At 41.5% G+C, this 17,103-nt stretch overlaps 1 protein-coding gene across 12 annotated transcripts in view; it reads left to right on the top strand.

The window, feature by feature from the left end:
* LOC149462829 (receptor-type tyrosine-protein phosphatase kappa) overlaps nucleotides 1–17,103 on the top strand; it is a 571,684-nt gene that overhangs the window by 252,898 nt on the left and 301,683 nt on the right. For all 12 annotated transcript variants that reach the window (XM_089676124.1, XM_089676123.1, XM_089676120.1 and 9 more), the window contains exon 6: nucleotides 13,939–14,113. In XM_089676124.1, coding sequence (XP_089532250.1) covers nucleotides 13,939–14,113 — 175 coding nt within the window. The remainder of the gene's footprint in view (nucleotides 1–13,938; nucleotides 14,114–17,103) is intronic.

Genomic DNA, 17,103 nt, shown 5'->3' with positions numbered 1-17,103 from the left:
GTGGTGTCAATAACACCACTTAGAAATCTGCTTTAATGTGACCGGGTAGCCCCCAGTAACATTGTTTGCGATTGCCATGCAATTGGCATTACAGGCGACTTGCAAATCGTAGACCAAGTCGCACCCTATTGGCCACTGTAGGCTCTGTTCACATCCAATTGGATTGTGAACTCGTGCAACTTCACTGTAAGTTGGGCAATTGCCGCATCGGATTAGATGTGACAGTGGTGTTAGCCCCCAGTAACATTGGGTGCAATTTGCCATGCAAAGAGCAAGCTGCTGGCCATGCCAATCACATGACAAGTCACATCCAGGGTGTGCAATTTCAGGTGCAATTTGTGAATTGACATGGTACCTGATATTGGATATAATGAATGTGAATGTGAGTGTATTAACGTACGCCATTTGTTGCAGTGAGAGTTCAAAGGTATTTGAAGATTTTGGCCATTTATTAGCAATTTAACATCTAGACTCAAATAGAAATCGCAATGCTACACACAATTGAAAACACAACTAGTTAGTAATTCTCTAGAAAACACAGTAAAATTGGCAACTTAAACAGTAATTTTCAATTGCATATAGTGTGAACGAAGCAGGAAAATTAACAAAGGAAATAAATCTTTGAAGGCGTGCGGTCTGCTTTGCATTTGGTGGAAAAATCCATACCAGTATTTGTGACAAGTTTGATGTGTGGATTCACCAACCAAGTCTTTTCTCTCTCGCTCACTCTTCTTTGTCTCACTGGCTCGCTCTTCTCTCTCGCTCACTCTTCTGTATGTCTCTCTTTATCACTCTTCAGTATGTTTTTCTCGCTCACTCTTCTTCATCTCACTGGCTCGCTCTTCTCTCTCTCTGTCAGCTCTTTGCTTGCCAAATCCTTCACAAAAGTGGATGGAGTGTAAACCATCATTATCAAATCTATTAGTGCTCCAGGCTCTTATCTTACCCCATTGTATGACATTCACATAAGGTGCAGCTTTGAAGGTGTTTCAACAGACAAGGCCTCATTCTAATTCACATTTTAGGGATCACTTAGACAGAAAGCAAAGATGTTGCCAGAACATCTATTTGAAGACAGCCACACACGGAGATCATACTACTTCCTCACCGGGGTTGGGATTCAAACCGACAACCCTAGAGTTGTGAGGCAGTAGTGCTAACCACTAATCCACGGAGCTACATTGCTAATCCAGCCTGTATTTCTGTGCTGTGAATCAATCTTAGGTCCCTGGGCAAGTTCAGTGTAACTACCAGATATCTCCAATGTGACACAAATGTTGTGCTATGTTGCCAATTCACATGTATGATGGTTCTATGTATCCCAATACAAAGGATTGCAATACTAATACAGGCGTACCTCGGTTTACCAATGCCTCAGGGAACGTCATATTTGGGGTACAAATGCCAAACCATTTCAGTTAATTGGTCTGTTTACAAATGTTTGAATAATTTGGTATGGGCATGTGGCCTGGTATGGTTCAGGAGGGGGGGAGGCGCTCGCTTGTCCCCCCCCCTTTCCTGACCTGCTGGGCTGCATGCTCAGATAAGTATCTGTTATGGATTTTGGGGGGTACCCCATGCTGTTTTTTATTTAATTTCAGTGTGGAGTTACCCCTTAACATCCATACGAGACCCGAAGGGCTTAGTATGGATGGGAGGGGGGACCCCACGCCGGGTTTTTTACAAATTGTTTATAATTCCCTGCAATACTTTTACATCAACTGTCAGTGGGGAACTCCGCCGACAGCTGAAACATGAGCGCTGCATTGGTTTTCGCTACTAAAATGCTGCATGAGTTGATAACATAACTCATGCGGGATTGTAGGAGCGACAGCCATGTGTTAATGTTTCAACTGTCAGCGGGGTTCCCCACTGACAGCTGAATGTAAAAACAAAAAAAAAAAGCGTGGGGCACCCCCTCCCATCCATACCAAGCCCTTCGGATCTGGTATGGATATTAAGGGGGAACTCCACGCTGAAATAAAAAAAAACAGCTTGGGGATCCCCCCAAAATCCATACCAGACCCTTATCCGAGCATGCAGCCCGGCAGGTCAGGAAAGGGGGGGGGGGCGAGCGAGCGCCCCCCCTCCTGAACTATACCAGGCCACCTGCCCTCAACATGGGGGGGTGCTTTGGGGAAGGGGGGCTCCCCCCCAAAGCACCTTGTCCCCATGTTAATGGGGACAAGGGCCTCTTCCGTTATTGGGATAATTGGTCAGCCATTTTTTGGGATTTTAGCATATTTTGTTTACCAGTAAAGTTGAAAATTTTTTGTTCCAAATTTACTGATAAAAAAAATGTGCCAAAATCCCGAAAAACAGCTGACCAATTAACCCACTAACGGCCCGAAAATCGTTCGCTTTTCTTTTCGGCAGAAAAATCGGCCGATTTTAGACCCATCTATGGCCTGCTTTACATGGGTCTAAAATCGTCCGCAAAAAAAATCGGCTGATTTTCAGCCCGTTAGTGGGTTAATTGGTCAGCCATTTTTGGGGATTTTGCAACTTTTTTTAATTGGTAAATTTGGATAAAAATTGGCCGATTTTGCAGATCGGCCGATTTTAGCTGCAATGATCGGCAAATTGGCTGATCTTTTAACAGATAAATAATCTGCACATGAGCCATGACCTGCAAGAAAAAGAATAAAAAAAAAGAATAAGAAAAAGAAAAATGCAGGCCTTAGATGGGGCGAAAACTGACCGTTTTAAAAAAAAAAAATCGGTTGTTCAATGGGCCGACGTTACCACCAATGGTAAAAAAATTGTTCGATTTTCGCCCCATCTACGGCCTGCAAATATAATAGCGAAGTAATTACTTCTGTCCCTGCAGAGAGCTGCACTATTATATTTGACATTAAAAAGTATAAAGGTTGCAACATTGTATCTATTTGTATCCGAATAAAAACATCTATATCCGGAATGGATACAAATGGATACAATGTTGCAGTCTCTATACTTTTTAATGTCAAATATAATAGCGGAGCTCTCTGCAGGGACAGAAGGAATGTTTCAGCTGTCATCGGGGTTTCCCACTGACAGCTGAATTTTAAATTATTTCCGTGAATTAAATAAATAATAAAAAAAACAGCGTGGGTCCCCCCTCTCATCCATACCAAGCCCTTCAGGTCTGGTATGGATATTAAGGGGGAACTCCACACTGAAATTTTAAAAAAAAACAGCGTGGGTCCCCCTCAATATCCATACCAGACCCTTATCCGAGCATGCAGCCCGGCAGGTCAGGAAAGGGGGGGGACGAGCGAGCGCCCCCCCCCCTCCTGAACCATACCAGGCCACATGCCCTCAACATGGGGGGGTGCTTTGAGGCAGGGGGGGCTCCCCCCCCCAAAGCACCTTGTCCCCATGTTGATGAGGACAAGGGCCTCTTCCCCACAACCCTGGCCGGTGGTTGTGGGGGTCTGCAGGCGGGGGGCTTATCAGAATCTGGAAGCCCCCTTTAACAAGGGGGCCCCCAGATCCCGGCCCCCCCCCCCCTACGTGAACGAGTCTGCGGTACATGGTCCCGCAGACTCCTTCACAAAAAACTAAGTGTGGTGTAAAAAAAAAACACAGTACAGGGTCTTTGACAAGTCCTTTATTAAAACAATGTCCCCCGAAGTAGATCCAACGTCAATCACGGCGGCGGCGGCAGGGACCCGAAAAAAGAAAAAAAAAAAAAGGTTCCGCTCCCGTCGGAGGCTTCCAGCCTTGTGAAGAAGAGGCTAGCTGACAGTTCTTATATAGGTATGGGGCGGGGCCAGCCGGGCACATCATCCCCGCCCCTTACCTATTTGAGAAATGTCACCCTGTCTCTCCACTGAGGCTAACTAGCTGAATGCAGGAGACAGTCTGACATTTCTTATATAGCTATGGGGCGGGGCCAGCCGGGAACAGCAAGCATGTGACATGGGGCGGGTCACTCGGATGATGTTCCCGGCTGGCCCCGCCCCATAGCTATATAAGAAATGTCAGACTGTCTCCTGCATTCAGCTAGTTAGCCTCAGCGGAGAGACAGGGTGACATTTCTCAAATAGGAAAGGGGCGGGGATGATGTGCCCGGCTGGCCCCGCCCCATACCTATATAAGAACTGTCAGCTAGCCTCTTCTTCACAAGGCTGGAAGCCTCGGACTGGAGCGGAACTTTTTTTTTTTTTCTTTTTTCGGGTCCCTGCCGCCGCCGCCGTGATTGACGTTGGATCTACTTCGGGGGACATTGTTTTAATAAAGGACTTGTCAAAGACCCTGTACTGTGTTTTTTTTACACCACACTTTTTTTTTTTGTGAAGGAGTCTGCGGGAGCATCTACCGCAGACTCCTTCACGTAGGGGGGGGCCGGGATCTGGGGGCCCCCTTGTTAAAGGGGGCTTCCAGATTCTGATAAGCCCCCCGCCCGCAGACCCCCACAACCACCGGCCAGGGTTGTGGGGAAGAGGCCCTTGTCCTCATCAACATGGGGACAAGGTGCTTTGGGGGGGGGGAGCCCCCCCTGCCTCAAAGCACCCCCCCATGTTGAGGGCATGTGGCCTGGTATGGTTCAGGAGGGGGGGGGGCGCTCGCTCGTCCCCCCCCTTTCCTGACCTGCCGGGCTGCATGCTCGGATAAGGGTCTGGTATGGATATTGAGGGGGACCCACGCTGTTTTTTTTTTTAAATTTCAGCGTGGAGTTCCCCCTTAATATCCATACCAGACCTGAAGGGCTTGGTATGGATGAGAGGGGGGACCCACGCTGTTTTTTTTTTTTTTTTTGTTTTTTTTTTATTGTGGACCTTTATTTTTACATTCAGCTGTCAAAATAAATATTATCTAGACCTTTGAAATAAGTAAAATCATTACAGAAATAATTATAAAGGATAAGAAACAAAAATAGAATCACTAGAACTAAGGAAATCTAGTTAGATTACATGAAGATATGCCGAGTGCTGTTTATTAAACACAATAGACGCGAGCGAGTGCCGGCTGTCAGAGGAATCCACAATCAGATTCACTATTAGTCAGTGGCTAAAAAGCAAACGCCCATGGCAGAAGTCTAAAATGTGTTCTGCACATGCTCAGTTGTATCTGCCAAAGACACTGCACGGGCTTCTAGATTTTTACTGTGTCGATTTCCTTGAAAAAAACGGATTTTAACACATTTTTAATTTTTTTGGAAATAGCAGATATTGTTTAAAGTGAAGTCCTGATATTTGGCAAAGCAAATTTCTAAGTGAACATGTCTCTGCAGTGATTTTTCATGGTTTTAGACTTGCTTCTTAGCAAGTCTGTTTTGTGAGTCTGATTTCGGGCGTGTGTCTTTTTGTGAATTAGATTGGGCATCTGCTTATGGGCTCTGCTCAATAGTGAATTAGGTTGCAGGGTAAAAAATGACGGACGCCCATGAAAATTGGGCTTAAGCCCATAAATATGCGCCCACGCCCAATAGTGAATCAGGGCCTTAGTGCTCTTAATTGAGACATGTGCAAGCTACAGAGGGATATGCTTAGTACATATTTCATGTCTGAGGTTTACAACCACTTTAACGTGGTTGTAAAGGCTCAAAGTTTTTTACCTGCATGCATTCTATACATGCAGATTAAAAAAACCTGTGTGCAGCAGCGCCCCAGCCCCCCTAAAACTTACCTGAGCCCCATCCTAATCCTGCCTCGTCTTCCACGGGTCTTTCCCTCCACATTGGCTGAGACAGCAGTGGTGGCCATTGGCTCCCGCTATTGTCAATGACAGCCAGTGAGGAAAGAGCGGAGGTTGGACCAAGCTGTGCTCCATGTTTGAATGGACACACATTGCAGTGGCTGAGGAGCAAGCCTTGCTATGGGGGCACTAGGCAGGAGGGGGAGAGACCTGGAATGCCAGCGGGAGACCCGAGAAGAGGAGGATCAGGGCTGCTCTGTGCAAAACCATTGCACAGAGTAGGTGAGTATGACATGTTTAAAAAAAAAGTGTATAAGACCCTCATATATAAAAGCTCATGTATGTGTTTCAAATCCAAATCCCAAGTACCCTCCATAGATATCAATTATGCTGCATAAGCTGCGGTCTTAGAAGTACATCTTTCAAATCAGTCACTCTTAAAGTTGGTACCTTTTACAGAGAACTTTCGTAACGCATAATGTTGTGGTTTGTGACATTTGTGAAGATGGTTTTAATAGGAATCGGATCATTTTGATGCTTTGTCTTTTATATTTAGCCTACCAGGCTGCCAGTGAGCTAGTGACCAGTATAAAATGAGGCAGCACTTAAAGGATAAGTTCACCTTTTTGACAAAAATAATAAATGCACATTTTTTTGCAGGTAAATATGTGCATTTTTTATTTTAGTCTGCAGGAGCCTGGAAAGCAATGCAATAGAGATCAGTAGCTCAATGATGCCATGCAGGTCTCCTGCACATCTGACAGAATATCTGCTTGCTGTACGGGATGTACAAGCAAGCAAATATTCTGACAGGAAACTTCAGCGAACTACCACGGTGCTCCACAGCGTCGTGGTAGCTCATTGAAAACTATAAGCTGACAGCCACTAAGACCAAAGGTGAACTTGTCCTTTAAAAATAGATGATTTACAATAATGTTTGTTGCTTTTTATTAGAGCTGGCTGCAATACTATACAATCTTTTCCCAGCACACTTAATATCTAATCTGCAAAAAAACCTGAATTCTTCAAAAATTTGCATTAAATCAGAGTTTTTTTGTTGCAAGGATTTGAAAATCTATGTGGATTCAACACTGCCTCGTCACAGCCCCTATGGGAAGTGTGATCCTTAACTCTAACCGTTCTCTCATATATAGCAGTGAATAAATGTAGGGTAGATATGCTTGGAGTTGGCTCATTCCTCCTTTATGATGAAGTAACAAACCAGATGCCTAGTACAGTGCAAAGGCAGCTAAAGAAATCTTGTGTCTTTTTGCACCAAACACAGCATGTCAAACAAAAATGGCAACTGCTCCAATCAATTTATAACTACCTTTTTAAAAGTAAGGTGGAAAGAGTGTTTTAGGGAACGGTACAACACAAAAATAGTTTCAAACAATAGTGCCGCTCTCCTAAAAAATATCATATACTTAAGCTATAATTTTTCAAAAATATACATTAGTGATATAAGTCCTTTGTGTTAACGTGAAACAAAATATATCCAAATAATAAGTCACCATTAAATCTACTATAAAAAAAAAAGTGATCAGTCCAAACGTGAAAAATTCAAAAGTTAACAAATCTCCATTCCAAGTGACTTCTTATTGTGATCTCTATATGCGCTCACCTCCTTTGATGCCTACTAAAGGCAAATCTCGCTTTTGTTCACCTATTGGAACTTTGGATCATATATTGCATCATAACAATAATGGTGAGTATCTCCCAATTGCTGCTGGAATGTGACTCTCCTCTCTTATTCACACCACCGCAGGAATCCTTCGTTTAATCTCCTCCCAAGAATATTTCCTCAGTATAAAGAAGACATAAACATAGTGCCTTATCCTTACATTAAAAGACCTTTATTGTGTGCCCATATACACTCGCATATATTAAGAATATAAAGCGTTTTAGTTAAAACATCTACGATCTTACAGCCAGCGTGTCTGCCAGTCAGCGTATGTGCCTGCCTTCCTTGGGTGCCGGGTGACGTCAAGGCTCCTCCCCTACGCCTTACGCTGCAGATGACGCAGCTTCATCAGGGGGATATGATTGGACGTCAACTACACCCCTATTCCCTTAAACAACTTTTTTAACACAAAAATTGTTGTTGGGTAGTATGCAGAATACATAAAACACAGCTTGGAGTACAATTACATACAATAAATAAATGATGCAGGCTTGCTTGCATTTACTATTGGTCTAAACTGGCCACAGAATTTTAATGGATAACCCAAATTACAAAACTATCAATCAAGCAAGGTTCTGTTCTTGGACCTCTCATATTCTCAATCTACACCCCCCCCCCCTCCTTGGTGATAGCTTCCCATGGGTTTCAATACCATTTCTAAGCTAATGACCCCCAAATCTATGTCTCTACCCCTCCCCTCAGCTCACTCCATCAGTCTCTTCATGCATCACTAATTTACTAAAGGACATATCAGTCTGGTTGTCACACCACTTCCTCATACTTGGTCTATCTAAAACCAAGCTCATATTTCTTCCCCTACACGCCTCCTCTGACTTCTCTGTCAAGATCAATAGCACAACTATCAACCCATCCCTGAATGCCAGGGTTCTAGGTGTAATCCTGGACTCTGAACTCTCCATTTTGTCCCTCATCCAATCACTATGGAAAGCTTGCCTCCTCAACTTCTGCAACATCTCCAGAATACGCCCCTTCCTAACCAATGACACCACAAAGCTCCTAATTCACTCCCTTGTCATCTCTTGCCTTGACTACTGGAACTCCCTCCTCATTGGCTTATATTTACATAGGCTAACCTCCTTTTTAGTCCATCATCAATGCCGCTGGCAAAACTTATCCACCTTACCAACCATTCAGTGTCTGCTAATTCCTCCACTGACTTCCACTCACCCAACAAATGAATTTAAAAATAATAACTTCTAATAAAGCCATAAACGTCTCAGCCCTCGGCTACATCACTAACCTTATTGAAATGTATGTGAAAACTTTGAGCTGCTATACAATTTTTTCTAATTTGAAAGCTGCTAACACCAAACAAATTCCATATATTAGTGTGCATAAAATCAATACCAATAATGTGCCACGCTTCTGCTATCCTAAAATGTGTAGAAAATTCAGAGATCAATCAAAGTACATCACTCAGGACTCAAGAACCGTCCCCTACGCGTTACTCCACAGGGTCACATGGCTTTCTCAGGAGAATCCCTGGGGGACAAAAAGCGTTTACTGATCATGCTCTTGTAGTAAAATCAGATTCATTCAAGTGAGAGCACACCTGGTGGGGGAAAATCACAGTATTACACATTAGAGCACGGATTGGTGATATTCACTTATATGTTTAAGAAGAAACCTTATGATTTGAAGCACTGAAAATTCATTGGGACTTTATTACATGGATATTTTTTTGAGAAAGTTTTGTGTATTTGTATGCATATATCTTGAGTGTTGTACTGTGATCTCAGAATTTTTATTTTATTTTTATCACTGCAAACGCATTGTAGAATAGTAGAACATTATTGGTAGTATTAAATCACTAACCTTCTCTCAAAATGCCTACCAAATTGTTCTCTTTTTTCCTCCCAAGACCTCCTGCTCTCTAGCTCCTTTGCCACCCCCTCCAATGCTCGCCTTCTCAAATTCTCCCAAGCCTCTCCCATCCTATGGAACTCTCTACCCTTATATGTTCAACTATTTTACTGTGTCCACTTTTAGGGATCCCTAAAAATCCCTATCCTGCCCCCACCTAACAACTGTACTTGTGTTCTCTCCATGATCTCATCCCCCCCACTTATTCCCATTTTTGTTTCTCTTAACCCTCCCTTTTAGACTGTAAACACGAACGAGCAAGGCCGTCTGTATTGAATTTTATTGGAACTGTACTGCCTGCTCTCAGTAAAGTGCTGTGCAAACCGTTGGCACTATAAATCCTGTATAATAATAATAGAAAATATAGACCGCCCTATACTAGGTCACTAAAGTAACACTATGACAAGGAAAAGTGAAAATAAGAGGAGGGAGAACAGGGAGCTGCTTCTTCCACTTCAACTGATGCATGACTTGCAAAACTGGACAATCTACGTCCAATTATCACCTATTATTTGGAGAAATTCCAGATGTGCTAAGCCGGTATGAAACCACCGGCACAATTTAATATAGTAAATGGACAAAAAGGGCAGCATGCAAAATAAGGGTTCTGTGTATAATTCCATGAGGGCTCCTTCTAAATGCTGGGAAACACCTTACCAGGGGCTACTGAGAGGAATTATAAGAACCACTTTAACATGAGTAGCATGTGACCATCTACCTCTTTTTTGTTGTTGCAGGCTCTTGACTGGTTGATTAAATAATCTGAAGAGGAACCCCTGCATATTTTTCTATGATGATAATTACATAATGTGATTGCTGAAAAAAGGAGTCGATCCTTTGTGAAAGCATATCATACTAGAGTAGCCAGGGCAGCATATTCTCCTAACACAACCTAATACAGTACCAGTACGATTTTCTAATACTATTTTCATGATCGAACAATGGCATATACTTTTTCTTTAAACTAGCTCCTCCTATTAACAGAGGATACATAAACATAGAAATATATTTCAAAGAGGACTAACTTTTAGTTAGACCTTCAAAAGGCAAAGAAAAGTTAGTTAATATTGACGCAGAGGTCAAATTTACATCAAAGAAAATGGCAAGCATTTATTTAAAAGACACTGTATGACACTTTCAGGACATATTTTTGGATGTGCAATACTTCTGCTCTCTTGCTGGCAAGTTTTTACTTTGTTCCCTGGGTCCTTTCAATTGTGTGTTTTGATGTCTGTCAACATTTTAACCCAGACTGATGCCAGGGAAAAGGAAAAAAAATCTAGATAACAGGTTGTCATCCAAACTCAGCTGTCAAATATGCAAACAGTTGCAAAACTTCAGTGCATAAGAATGCGTGTGTATTTGACTCTATATGGATCTGTATGCATCCTTACATGTATATATATGTGTATGTGTGTGTACATAAGATATAATTATTATCCCTTTTATTGGCCAATTTAATTTTTTTTTTAATTTGGAAGCTTTCCGGATTGCTTTTAATAGCTTGATCTTGAAAATGTGTTTTCCAATAAAAGGTAAAGGGTATCACTTTGAAGGGGAGCGTGTAATAATGATCACTGCAGGGCCCAGTTCATGTAGCAAATTGCAGTAATGGACACAGACGATCTTTCCCCTTAACAGTGTTTAAAGAAATGGTACTTTCCAAGTTCAACAATTAATTTTTATGACCTTCCAAAGTAACGAGGAATATGTGGAAGATAAGTGGATTTGCTTGTGGTAATGGTTCTGCATTTGAAGATTTTTTTCTCCTGTTCTGTCCGCTCATGTATTTCAGCAACAAGTGTTGAAGGGGGTGATAATTCTTCCCAAAGGGCATAGAGGACACATGACAAAACACTTTGCCTTTGTGGATGCATTTGGGGTGCCATTAAAATGGTTGAAGGTAAAAAAACAGTTTATAGCTCCCCCTCAGCCCTCTAATTTATTACCTGTGCCCTATCTTGATCCAGTGCGTGAGAGCAGCGGCTTTCCTGAGTCTCTCCCTCCTTATTGGCTGAGACACAGCCAATGGCTCCTGCTGCTGTCAACCACAGCCAGTGAGGAGGAGGTGGAGCCTAGACAGAGGCGGCTCGGGAGCGAGCAATCATGAGTGCTCCCAGAGCAAGCAGCTTGATCTGGGGGCGCTCAGCAGGGGGGAGGAGCAGGAGTGCTGGAGGTAGACACAAGAAGAGGAGGATCAAGGCTGCTCTGTGAACCATTACACAGAGCAGGTAATTATGAAGTTTTTTTTGTTTCTTTTACTGAACCTTTATTATCACTTTAACAGTTCATTGGCACCTGCTTGCTCTTGCAGAATGTGCCCTTCCCACACCACGTTTTGGTGTGAATAAACCCTCAAGGAACCCTCAAGGATAAAAGGTGTTTTAAATGTCCTTTTCTCTCCCTATCTAAAGCTAAAATTAATAAGTGCATTACAGTAGAGACTAGTATACACGTACTTTCAGAAAGCACACCAAAACCATAATAGAAGTCAATCCAAAAGTGCAGCTAACCCGCTTAGTAGAAATGAGAACAGGTTCAGTGCTCGCTACAGGTGACAGATCTGGGAATCATCATAGGTAAACGTACATATTTGCAAAGTGAAAAAAAACAAGAAGCGCGCCAACCTTGCGCATTAACTCAGCTGCAGCTCTGAGGAAGAAGGTACGACCTTCGAAACGCGTCAGCTGTACTGAGTGTCTACCCCCATGATGGGATTCGCGCTGGCCTCTTGTCTCTGAAGTCCCTTGGAGGACTTACATGCCTGTTTTTATTTGCTGTTTGTGAGTACCATTCCTTTACTAATAAATTTTGGTTACTGAGGTAATGCACAAGGTTGGTACGCTTCTTGTTTTTTTCACTTTGCAGTATTGTTCGGGCTTCCCCAGCGTTGTTTTGGAGCTGCACGACCTTTCATGCTCCGGTGGTCATTTCGTTTGGGTTTGATTTCACCTACTCGCCACCGGCCTGGGTCCTGGAGCGCAGGAGGAATTGTATTTTGTCCAAACGTACATATTTGCTAGCACAGCATGGATCTGCAATATGGTCCAAAAAAGTATTTTATTGTAATAAGATCACATCACAAAAAGTGCAACGTTTTGGAGCCACGCAAAACCCCTTCATCAGGCATGTAAACTCATCGCTTTCTTGTGTAATGTGATCTTTTTGCAATAAAACCCCTTTTTGGACCATATTGGAGATCCATGGTGTGCTGGTGAATATGTACGTTTTACCTACAGTATAATGTTTCCAGTCCCAGCTGGTAGTCGCTACAGCACCCACCATTGATGAGCCATACTTCCAGGAATGCGTGCAAGGGGAATCTAGATAAAGATCTGGGAATCAGGCATGGAATCCAAAAAGCAGGTGCTCCCCTATCCACCAAAACTCCATGAAACAGAAAATGTGTCCGGCAACTCCAACATCCGTATAAACGTCTTTATTGCTTGCACAGGAGTAAGTAAAATGCTAACATGTTTGGCAGAAAGCCTTGATGCAGCTAGCCCTCCCCAAACCTGCGAGGAACTGCGCTGCACCTGCAGTGTGGTCAAAAACCATACCACATCAGTGTGAAAGGGGCCTAATATAGTGTACTTGCTGTATTGAGTTTCCCACATATATTACAGTTACTGGTAGATTGATAAAGAACAGAGCCTTTGCAAACCTTTTAGAATCAACTTGAATGCTGTGCCTATGATTTATTCTTCATGGAGTTTCTATTTGCAATAATATAAATGCAATCTTTTACTGGGCCACTATTGTAGATGTTGGATATATCTGATGAGTTAAATTTATTGTAAGTTAGTCTTTGCACAGGCACAGAATAAGTTCTTAGAGATGAAGCTTTTTCTGGCTATATATGCTATATCTCTTCAAAGCAGCTGTGTCCTGATCTGATCTTATACTGTGATTTCCTCTGTTTATTAGAGGCCATTTGGGGTTGCCTTGGTTTATTTCTCTGTTAAATTGTGAATTTTATTACAGTCTTTGATTTGGGGTGACACTTTGCTAGAAAACAAGCCATTGTTCAACAATTGCATTTTGTTAAGTGATTGCTAATGCTAATCAAATGCCATGCATATGTTGGTTGATAAAGGTGTGAAGTATATTTTTTTACTTGAATGGATATACAGACACAGCTTGGTTTGAGAACCAGTGCTCTGGTGTGTAAGCATTGCAGCAGCTATGAAGAATTCTTCAAATGTCTATTATGCCCAGAGAAACTGAAAGATGTTAGTTGTAGAAGGGGTTCCAAAACAATGACAACTAGTGAGCCACTTTAAATATTAGAAGTGGCTATGAGACACAGTGAGTCACACTGAATACAGGAAAGTAAATGCTATTTTAATGAAATAATAAAAATAAGACAGCGTTTGCCTATTTGGGGAATCTATAATGATGACAGGTGATGGGAATGTGTGTAATGAAAGTAGATAGGCCGTGCATATAAGAATAGTGTATGGGAAGTGCATGGTGATGTATGCTAGGTACTTGACACCTGCTCTGAGACTGTAGAGCAATGGTACCCAAGCCCTTGCTTGGGTTCCTCTGTTCTGTAGTCATGATAGAATAACTTGTTAAGCAGAGACTTACTATATAGTGGGCTGATCATGAACATTGAATGTTTGGCATGTTTGTTTATTTTTTTTTTCCTTTTTGTTCCATAAGATTTTCAGAAATGATAGGTCGTTTTGTACATGGTTTAATGTTTTGGAATTCATGGTGTTAATGTTTTTTTTTTTTTTTAGAGACGGAATGGAGAAGATATCCCTGTAGCCCAAACAAAAAACATCAACCACAGAAGATTTGCAGCCACTTTTAAGCTGCGGGAGGTAACAAAGGCAGACGAAGATCTGCACAGATGTGTAACACAATCAGAGAGAGGATCTGGAGTTTCAAACTTTGCTCAACTAATTGTTAGAGGTAAAAAAAAAAAAATTAGAATTACAGGGGATAATAGGAGATGCTGTATAGAAATGTGTGCACACCTGTCCGTGTTTCACCACTGATTTGTGGTAGGTTTTTTTGTTTATACAAGCAGTGGAATGTAGTTTTTGGGATCACATAGGTCAGAGCTTAGAGTTGATGGTTACATGTTTTGTGTTTCATTTTTTAAACATAGCATTTCCTATTCAGTCACATTTAAAACTGCTTTTTATTTCTCACTGCTGGTCTTTGTGATTTGCATATTTCCCTTAAACTCATAAATCATACTTTTGTATGCATTTGGTTACTTCTGGGTCTAATACATTTATCCTAAGAGGTATAAAAGAGGGATGCTTCTCAGTATGGATCACTATCTATGCAGGATAGAAGGGCTTTGCAAGAGAGGTAGTTAGCAGAGGATTTGGGATCCATATGCTTGGATTTACAGCTGTTGAAAGATATGCTTTGATGCTTTTTGACATGCTTATTGGGAATATGTTTTATAATATATCCCTGATTGGTCAACATGTGACTTTATTCTTTAAAATCACACTTGTGCTTTGGCTTCACCCAAGCTCTTTTTGTAAGCCCCAGGTGGCTACAAATTCTAGCCATGCCCCTAAGGCTGCAATTGCTGAACATCTACAAAAATGCTGATCCTTAGATTTATACTACCTGAGCTAGAACAAACTAACAAGAAAAAGGAAAAGCATAACTCCTGGTTTGCACGCGTGGTCTAGGTCAGTGACTCAGTAAACATTGGAGCCATTGAATCAGCATGACAGCCAGGTAGCCAGCATGTTCCAAAGGCCATGATCAGCAGTGGCATGCTCTACTTTTAGCTACTGTAGTATGATTATTTAAACTGCCTACTGCAGAATGTGAAGCAATTTAATTCTGATTGTCAAGAAAGAATTGGAGAACTGTTCAGGTAAAGTACAAAAGCCCTTTAATGTGACAATACTAAAGCATATAAATATGCACTAAACAAAGCATGCAAGTGTTTACATAATGAAAGGTAGATCTCTGGGTCTGTTTTGTTCTTTAAGAAACTTGCATAGTAAATTAATAAAAGGTATGGGAAGTTAAAGAGGTATATCTAGAGTCTAATATGCATTAAAACCGTGAACTCTGCATGTTTTACATTGGTAAATTATCTACCTGTGGAGTGTCTCTTAATACATCCAGCACCCAAAACAGTCTCTTTTAAATGCTTATTATATGATCTATACATAGGTCATGAACTGTGGTGCTTGGCTTATCTGATTTCAAAATGTACAGTCATGGCCAAAAATATTGTCACCTCTGAATTTCTGTCAGATAATGCACCACGTTGCCCTGAAAATTGTTGCAGTTACAAATGTTTAGGCATTCTCATGTTTATTTCTTTTGTTTTTATTGTTGTGACAAAAAAGTGGAGAAGCAAAAAGCCAAATCTAACACATTTCACGCAAAACCCCAAAAATGGACTGGACAGAATTATTGGCACCCTCAAGTTAACATTTTAGTAGCACACCCCTCTTTCGCCAACTGCTCCAGGTCTCTGGGATTGGAAGGGTTCCTTTTCCCAACTGCTGTTTTGAGATCTCTCCACATGGGCTTTATGGGATTGAGATCTGGACTCATTGCTGGCCAGTTCAGTACTCTCCTGCACTTTGTCTGAAACCATTTCTGGGTGACATGCTTTTGTTCATTGGCCTCTGACGGAAACCCAACTTTCTGACACTGGGCCCTATATTGCACCGCAGAATTCTTTGGTAGACTTCATATTTCATAATGCCATGCACACGGTCAAGACATCCAGTGCATGAAGCAACAAAGAAACTCCAAAACATCAGTGAACCTCCACCATGTTTGACTGTAGGGACTATATTCTTTTAAAGGCCTCATTTCTTTTTCTGAAAACTTTAGAATGATGGGCTTTACCAAAAAGCTGTTCTTTTGCTTCATCTGTCCACAGCACATTCTCCCGAAAATGATTTTGGTTTACTCGGGTAAGTTCTAGCAAACTCCAATCTAGATTTTTTTTATGTTTCTGTGTGAGCAGTGGGGTCCTCTTGGGTCTCCTATCATAATGTCCTTTTTCATTCAGAAGGTGATGTATAGTGCGAGCTAATACAGTTGTACCCTGTGCCTGAAGGTCAGCTTGAATTTGTCTGGAAGTTGATCGGGTTTTCTTTAGCCACCATTCGAACAATTCTTTGTTGCATTCGTTGATCATTTTTTTTCTCTTTCATCCACATCCAGGGAGATTAGCAACAGTGCCATAGGATGTAAACTTCTTGAAAATTTTGCTCTCCTTCTCCATGCTCCATGTGGCATACAGAGACACACAACAGAAAGGTTGAGTCAATTTTTCACCATTTTAACTGGTTGCCGGTGTGACTTCTATATTGTCAGCACCTGTTAATTGATACAGGTGTGTTTAATTACACATTACAGAAGCATCAGAAACTTGGAATGCAATTATTTCTTACAATTTTGAGAAGTTGCCAATAATTCTGTCCAGTCCATTTTTGGAGTTTTGCATGGAATGTGTCAGATTTGGCTTTTTGTTTCTCCACTTTTTTGTGTCATACCAATACAAACAAAAGAAATAAAAATGAGAGAATGCCTAAACATTTGTAATTGCAACACTTTTCTGGGTGAAGTGATTCATTATCTGAAATGCAGGAGTGCCAATATTTTTGGCCATGACTGTATAATCAATAGGGTACTCACAACCTGATTGGTCAACAATGTTTCATATTTTCTGTTCATTCTTCTATATATTTCATACAGTATGCAATTAGTGAGGAAACCTACTAAAATCCTTCAAATCGGGCAGCAACTGTTTAACTTCTTTGGTTATCCTTACAAAATGAAGACATACAGTATAACTGTTTGGCACACTACAGTTTATATATGGTAAAAATGATTCTACAGTATAATGGGGATAGGCTTCAGGTTTTCATAGTGAAAGCAAGTATACCCTTAACCCAAGTCTG

The sequence above is a fragment of the Staurois parvus genome, unplaced genomic scaffold, assembly GCF_062004578.1.
Source record: "Staurois parvus isolate SC_StPar_1 unplaced genomic scaffold, SC_StPar_1.0 ptg000165l, whole genome shotgun sequence".
In the NCBI taxonomy this organism is placed as follows: Eukaryota; Metazoa; Chordata; class Amphibia; order Anura; family Ranidae; genus Staurois; species Staurois parvus.
This window is presented reverse-complemented; position numbering and strand designations above follow the sequence as displayed.